Genomic DNA, 8,197 nt, shown 5'->3' with positions numbered 1-8,197 from the left:
ATAAGGAAGTAATGATTCTTTAAACTCTTATTCTGGTTTTTAATCAAGTCTAATGTTTTTTTTTATCATATTACATTAGATCATCAATGGTATATGAAACATATGTCTCAAAGTTATAAGTGTGAGTGAGGGAGTATTGAACTTAACTTGTTCTTAAAATGAATGTTGGACTGTTAGAGGTTTTGACATGAATGATGATTTTTTTTGGTGTTTTCATTCACTTCACGTATTACATTTACAAATATACAACACACAACTTGGATAAAAGCTATATAAGTAAAAATATTCAAACTTGTTATTTCTTTTATAAAATGAGCCACTTTGCAACGAAATTGCAAAGAAGCTCAAGAAATCCGTTGCAAAGTTCAAGAAGTTCATTGCAAAATCAAGAAATCTGTTACAAACTCCAGAAATCCGTTGCAAATTCATGAAATCCATTGCAAATCCGATGTTATTCTGTTGCAAGTACTAAAACGCATTTTGGTTCAGTTTGAATCCAAAACTTTTCTTTTATAAGGAAGTAAAGAGTCTTTAAACTCTTATTCTAGTTTTTAATCAAGTTTAATGTTTTATTTGATCATATTGCATTACATCATCTATGGCATATGAAAATTATGTCTCAAAGTCATAAGTGTGAGTGAGGGAGTATTCAACTTAACATGTTCTTAGAATTAATGATGGACTCTTAGAGGTTTTGACATGAATGATGATTTTTTTGTGTTTTCAGTCACTTCACGTATTACATTTACAAATATACAATGCACATTTTGGATAAAAGCTATATAAGGAAAAAGATTCAAACTTGTTATTTTTAAAAAAAAAAAACACTACAAGAAAAATGGGTATTGATAGCACACAAAAACAGTGATTATAGGGGTATAATAGCGTTTTCATAAACGCTAGGACAGCGGCAGCTATAATAGACCTCCCCTTATACAATAGCGGTTTCACATATGCTATTATATATTTATCTATCATAGCACTAATAGAATGTTTTAATATTCTTTCTTGTAGCACATGTTTGGGGTCATTTTATATTGTGTTGTAGCATTGTTTACGTGCTACATCATAAAATTATAATTTGCTATATTATTCTATATATATATATATACATATTTGAAATCCAATTAATAATGTTTACAAAACCGATTAGTTAAAAGCATGTTTCTTTCCATAAATCATCAAAAGATACATAACTGTAATTTTACAAAGCAGTTCATCTTTTAACATACAAGGTATCAAACGACATCATAACTACTGCAATTTCTCTAAGGACACAATCCAGAGCTTAAAATCACTTCTTTCTACCATCAGCTTCAGTCGTATGGTTTCTTATCTTTTGAGCAACAATTCTTCTTTTCTGCAAAAACAAAAAAAAATTGAGAAAATGAATAAACTCTAAGGAACAGAGAGAAAGAATCAGAACAAAAAACAAAAGCTAAAGAGATTTTAGGAGAAGAAGAAACGTCAACTCTTCATAGTCTCAAAAGCATCTTCACAAGAACACATAATCCAAATGGTCAAGGAGAAAACAGAAAACTCCATTTACAATACGAAAAATGAAGAATCAAAACATTACCACTTGTTGTAGATAATGATGTAGTGGTCTTGAGGAGTCGGTTGGTCTCAGTAAGCCCTGCAAGTAACCTAGTTTACGAGCAAAAACCTAAAACTGAATCATCACCCACTCAACTCAAAAACAAACAAACAAGTCCAAGATACAACACCTGCCATTTGAAATATCGACAAAGAACACATAGATTCAGAAATAAGTTAGCTTTCTCTAAACCTAAAAAAGCAAATCTCAACAGCGAACTACTAGCCAGATTCCACCATCTCCAAAAGAAGCATATATGGCTACTAAAATTATATCAATATACATTCAAAACTTGTTTAATTCCATAGATCATCAAAAGATTGATAATTGTAATTTTACATAAATAATTCAACGACATGAAAGTTTATACAAAAATCAAAATCACAAGATGGAACATTCAGTGTCGTTTTAGCGTGAAGTCAAAAACTAATATCAAGACCTACCAACTAGTAAGTCGAACTAAGATCTGGGATTGGAAGATTTACCAAGATATTGCTCAAAGAACATATAAAACACTGAATATGGATATCTCCATCTGAAAGAGAATAAATCACAAGTTAGTCATTAAGTTCACTGAGGGTCGATATCGAATTCAATCACACAACTCTTTTGAAGCAACAGAGAGATTAAACCATTAAAAAAGAATAGATGTATTGATAAGAGAAGAGTAAAGATGATGATATACTCACGGTGCATCTAGAAGAGCAGCAGCAGCAATTAAAGTACCACATTTACAACCAAAATCCACAACAGCCTTATCAGCTATGTCTTCATATGAATTCGCTGCCAAGTCAGATAACAACTCAGACTACAGAAATCTGACATCACTCTGATATTACTATCCTGTTGTGAATTTCTCAGTACACTTTTGAGCTAAGAGAAAAGAAATACACTTTTGAGCTAAGAGAAAGGATTTTACAGTGAAAAGCATGCGAGAAGCAATGCGCAGACCAGTTGGGTATTGCTCCAATTCCACCTGCAATACAAAAATCAAAAGATTTTGTTTGACTAAATAAGCAACTAATTTTCCAAAAATAAAAAAGCTTATCATTCAAAGACATAAATTTTTCATACTTTAGGATAGGAGAACTGTTCAAGATCACCGAACAAACCTTCAAATTGCTTCAGCTTCATCTTCTCCGGCGCTTCTGAATTCTGACGTGAATTAGAAAAATTCAGAAAAACTAATGATGCTCTGTTCTCAAATTAAGCTTGTACTTTCATCGAACACATTGTGTGCGCATATTACAGCATATAAAATCCGCAAAAAGGTGAAGGATCATTCAAGAGTCAATTACCGTAGGAACGATAGGGTCTTGATCTCTGCCGCCTAATCCTTTGGTGGAACTTAAAATTCTTACGCTTGAAGAGATTTCCATCAACAATAGCTGGTGATAATGTTGTTTTGATTGCTGGTTAGCCTCCTCATTGTCACTGTGTTAAGAATGACGAGAGAAGATTAACAAAACAAAATCTTAGCAGCAAACACAAACGTTTTGAAGAACTTGACAGAGAAAAAAAACCCACATTACCCATCCTTCGTACTTTTCACTGTCGCGGATTTTCTTGCCTTTGAGGATCTATAGGAAAAGGCCAGATTCTCATAGCTTCGTCGCCCGGGACTGGTTCTCTGATAAAGCACAGATCCGCTTATGGACAGCGAAGTAAGAATCTTCGCTTAAGGAACCACGGTAAAAGGGACCCAATGGAGAGTAAGATTGTGGCCGACGAGAAAGCTTTGAGGTGAATAGAGAATGCCCTAAGGGAAATATTTTTTTATGTTCTAAATTTTTTGTCCGCCTGGTTTTAAATTAGTCAACATACCGTATGACGCTAAGTTTTTATTTTATTTTTGCAAAGTGTTGGCGGTCTAAGTGAATTTATGAGAGGCAAAATGAATTTTAGCGTCTCACTTGGAGTTTTTTGGCTTAGCATTTTTTGAATGCTATAATAGAGTAACCCAACCTCGGATACCACTTAGCATAGCAGTTACAGAAACTGTGCTATAATAATGTGCTATCAATAGCCATTTTTCTTGTAGTGAAATGAGCCACATTGCAACGACATTGCAAGGAAACTCAAGAATTCCGTTGCAAAATTCAAGAAATTCGTTGCAAAATCAAGAAATCTGTTACAAAACTCCAAAAATCCGTTGCAAATTCAAGAAATCCGTTGCAAATCCGATGCTATTTCGTTGCAATTACTAAAACGCATTTTGGTTAAGTTTGAATCCAAAACTGTTCTTTTATAAGGAAGCAATGATTCTTTAAACTCTTATACTGGTTTTTAATCAAGTCTAATGTTTTCTTTGATCATATTGTATTAGATCATCTATGGTATATGAAAAATATGTCTCAAAGTCATAAGTGTGAGTGAGGGAGTATTCCACTTAACTTGTTCTTAGAGTGAATGATAGACTGTTAGAGGTTTTGACATAAATGTTGATTTTTTTTGTTTTTTCAATCACTTCATGTATTAAATTTTCACTGGGAATGTACCATACACAACTTGGATAAAAGCTATATAAGTAAAAGGATTCAAACTTGTTATTTTTATAAAAAAAAAAATTGAGCCACATTGCAACGCAATTGCAAGGAAACTCAAGAAATCCGTTGCAAGATTCAAGAAATCCGTTGCAAAATCAAGAAATCTGTTACAAATTATAGAAATTCGTTACAAATCATTCGTCATCACTACATTACATTTCATTTAAATCGTTTGAACTAGTTTCATACTCAAAATTATTTTCTTCAAATTCGTTTAACGGTTCTTCATCTCCAGTCTCTTCGTAGTCCATTAGATCAGCTGCTTCAAAAGAAGTTACCAGTTCATTAACTTGTAATTCTTGAATGGTAAATGTTTCTTCAGTTTCATCTTCTTGAAAAGGAATAACTGTAACACCCTCGATTCGTCCTCTTGGATTGATTTTGATAGCACAGAACCAAGAATCTCTTGAATCAGTTAAACTAATTTTGGGGTATGGAATGAAAACCACTTGGTCGGCCTGTGACGCAAGAATAAATGGCCCATATTTTTTATAGCTTCGCGAGGTGTTGACATCTATAACTCCAATGCTATTTTTTCGCACTCCTTTACCGATTGTTGTGTCAAACCAACTGCAGCAAAAAAGAATAATCTTCAAACTAATGAGACCTGGATATTCAAGCTGAATGATTTCGTCCAAAACACCATAGTAGTCTCGATCCTCGGTCAAATCAGAACCATATCCTTTGACGCAAATCCCATAGTTGATTAACGATTTTTATGAACCATAGTCATGCGTGTGAAATATATACCCTCTAGTAACATACATCGGCCACGAAAGGACCCTCGTAATTGGTCCCTTCACTAATTCAAGTAACCACAATGGAAATGTTTCCATCATCGAAGTCGAACCATCACCATTTTCAACCTGCAAGTAATAATTCAATTAAAATTAATTTGCTGGAATATGATATTCTTTTTTAAAAAAGCTTCGTGTCTACCTGTGTAACTAACTTACATAGTTTTTCAACCAATATGAATAGTTTTTTTCTTTTTTTTTTCACCAGATCACCATCACGTATTCCAGAGAAGCACCTTCTTAGATACTCCTCGTATATGCTGCAATAAAATTTAAAGTTTAGTAATGTTATTTGATGTTCTTAATAAAAAAAAACAATTATTCCTTTTATTTATGTACCTCTCATACTTTTGTAGATATTCACAATTCATCAACACATATGTATGTGCAATGTGATGATCGTCTTTGTTTAACCATATTTCTTTTGATTTTCGACTAACTCTTCCTCTATGCATGAATATGTCTGGAAGTCCCGTAACAGGATAGTATGGTGCTTCACCGTCATCATATCGATTAGCCTTCCTTGTTTTTGTTTTAATGTGTGACTCGAAGTAATATTCCAAAAAATAAGAACCCTCCTCTATTAGATATTGTTTCACAATCGATCCTTCAACTTTGGCCATGTTTTTAACCTTTCTCTTCAAGTGGCTCATGAAACGTTCAAATGGGTACATCCACCTAAACAAAATTAAAAGAAATATATATATATATAAGATATAGCTGAAAAAATTGATATAAATATAAAACATATACGTACCGGAATTGAACCGGACCACCAAGTTCAGCTTCACGGGGGAGATGAATAGGCAAATGCTCCATCACATCAAAGAACGATGGTGGAAAAATCTTCTCCAAATTACACAAAAGAATAACAATGTTATCTTTCATGAGAGCGATTCAATCTTTCCGCAAAGTTCTGGTGCATAAATCTCGGAAAAATGCTCCGATCCCTGAAAATATTAAAGTACAATAGTATATAAAACTTATATTTATAATACATATAATCTAAAAAATGAATTTAATTAATTATCAAACAAAATACCTGCCACTGTCACATGAACATCACCATGTAGAAGTTCTGCAAATATAAATGGAAGTAATCGTTGCAAAACAACGTGACAGTCATGGCTCTTCATACCTGTCATACCATTCTGGAAATCAACACAATTTCTAAGATTAGACGAATACCCATCAGGAAATTTCACATTGTCTGCCAACGACTCCAAAAAAGCCCTTCTGGCCTCTGCACTCAATCTGAACAAAGGGATCGGGGCTTTTCCATCACTGGTGATATGCAACTCTCCCCGCGAACAATACAACGTTAAATCCAACTGTGATGTCATTTTGTCCTTTGTCTTATCTCGAACATGTAATATTATTCCGATAATGTTATCATGAAAGTTCTTCTCAATATGCATTACATCCAAATTGTGGCGTAAGATATGTTCCTCCCAGTATGGCAATTCCCAAAATATACTTTCTTTATGCCAATTATGCCATTCTCCATATCCCTCAGCGGTTTTTTCATGGCCATTTCCCCCACACTTGCTTGTCTTTTCCACATTTGACTGTCGTATGCGCTCGTATAAGATCTCTTCCCCTGACAAATATGGTATTGGATCAGATGTAACTACTTTGTTTCTTATGAAATTCTTTCTGTTGCGTCGTAACCGATGGTTTTTTGGGAGAAACCGCCTGTGACAATCAAACCAGCTTGATTTTTTTCCATGTTTCAACCAAAAAGCATCAGTATCTTCCATACAATACGGATATGATAACCTACCATGGGTTGTCCACCCTGATAACATGCTATAAGCTGGATAGTCACTAATGGTCCACATAAGCACCGCACGCATTAAAAAAGTTTTTTGCAATGATATATCATACGCATCAGCTTCATTTTGCCACAAATCCTTCAGTTCTTCAATCAGTGGCTGCAGAAATGCATCTAGGCTCTTACGTGGATGCTCGGGCCCAGGAACCAAAATCATTAGAAATAAAAATTCTGTTTTCATGCACATATGAGGAGGTAGATTATATGGAGTCAGGATTACTGGCCACAAAGAATAGTTTTGCCCAAACATCCCATATGGTTTAAATCCATCAGTACACAATCCAAGATAGACATTTCTATATTCCCGAGCAAAACTTGGAAATACCTGATTGAAATGTTTCCACGCTTTACCATGTGATGGATGAGACATAATATCATCATCCGTTAAATGCTCGGCATGCCATCTCATTGATGAAGCTGTCTTGTGAGATTGATACATCCTTTTTAATCTATCTGTGATTGGTAAGTACCACATTTTCTTCCATGGAATCTGTACGGTCTTCTTTTTTGCCTTACCCGTTCTAGGATTCAATACCTCCTTAGCAGTTGATTTGTATCTACTTTTCTCACAAAACCGACAACACTCCAAATTTGCATATTCTTTCCAGAATATCATGCAATTACTAGGGCAAATGTCAATTGTTTGATAAGGTAAACCGAGACCACTCACCACTTTTTTGGTCTCATAATATGAACCACTAGCTTTGTTATCCGTTGGAAAATAGTATTTTATCGTTGCTGCCACCCTATCCATACAACTCTCCGGTAAATTGAAGTCCGTCTTTATGCTCATGCATCTTGCCGCCAATGAAAACGGTGAATGCCTTTCTTTGCAACCATCATAGATTGGTTGTTTAGCAGCCTCTATCATATCATAAAAGTTTTGCGACTCTGCATTTGGCTCTTCAATATATTCATTATGATTATATGCATTGAAATCATGTTGATTATCATATGCACCTGAATCATATTGATTATATGCACTTGAATCATACTGATTATATGCACTGCAAATAGCATGATCATAATTATTATATGCATATGCATCTTGCACCATTTCGACATAACTATTATCAGTGTAGTTTTCTTCGACATGATGACTTGTGTTACCATCATTTGCATTACTACTACTACTCCCTAGAGTTATATTACTAACCAAATAGTTTTCTCCATGTGTTCGCCACATATAATAATTCTGCATGAACCCTCTTGAATATAAATGCTTCCCAACTAAATCAGCTTTCAGACATTTTCCATTTTGACACTTAATACACGGGCAAAATAACGTACCCGTATTTACACAATCTGGCTGACTTGTCGCAAACTCCAAGAACGTCGTTAATTCTTTTCTGAATTCTTCAGAAACTTGATTTCTTCCATCCAACCTCCTGTACATCCATTGTCTTTCGTTCACTAACCTTGC

General features: G+C 34.3%; 1 protein-coding gene across 5 annotated transcripts; it reads right to left on the bottom strand.

Moving 5' to 3' along the window:
* Positions 1 to 1,169: 1,169 nt before the first annotated feature.
* On the bottom strand, positions 1,170 to 3,382 carry LOC18013578. Of its 5 annotated transcripts, none has more exons than XM_024153834.1 (8): positions 3,125 to 3,382; positions 2,896 to 3,031; positions 2,710 to 2,752; positions 2,517 to 2,573; positions 2,287 to 2,380; positions 2,083 to 2,132; positions 1,580 to 1,647; positions 1,170 to 1,360 (listed from the first exon to the last, which is right to left on the bottom strand). In XM_024153834.1, the coding sequence occupies exons 2-8, from the start codon at positions 2,974 to 2,976 to the stop codon at positions 1,295 to 1,297; spliced, it is 459 nt and encodes a 152-aa protein (XP_024009602.1). In that variant the 5' UTR covers positions 2,977 to 3,031; positions 3,125 to 3,382; the 3' UTR covers positions 1,170 to 1,294. The 5 variants fall into 5 exon arrangements, 4 of the variants coding, with proteins under 4 accessions (XP_024009602.1, XP_024009603.1, XP_024009605.1 ...); XM_024153835.1 differs by having other exon boundaries at positions 3,130 to 3,377; XM_024153837.1 differs by having other exon boundaries at positions 2,710 to 2,745; positions 3,130 to 3,371.
* Between the last annotated feature and the right edge of the window lie 4,815 nt (positions 3,383 to 8,197).

The sequence above is a fragment of the Eutrema salsugineum genome, unplaced genomic scaffold (genome assembly GCF_000478725.1).
Source record: "Eutrema salsugineum unplaced genomic scaffold, Eutsalg1_0 scaffold_4, whole genome shotgun sequence".
In the NCBI taxonomy this organism is placed as follows: Eukaryota; Viridiplantae; Streptophyta; class Magnoliopsida; order Brassicales; family Brassicaceae; genus Eutrema; species Eutrema salsugineum.
This window is presented reverse-complemented; position numbering and strand designations above follow the sequence as displayed.

Coding starts and splice junctions, on each gene's coding strand:
- LOC18013578 (XM_024153834.1), bottom strand. CDS start 2,976: ATGGAAATCTCTTCAAGCGTAAGAATTTTAAGTTCCACCAAAGGATTA. Junction 2,753..2,895: donor AAGACCCTATCGTTCCTACG/GTAATTGACTCT, acceptor AATTCACGTCAG/AATTCAGAAGCGCCGGAGAA. Junction 1,361..1,579: donor ATCATTATCTACAACAAGTG/GTAATGTTTTGA, acceptor TTGTTTTTGCAG/AAAAGAAGAATTGTTGCTCA.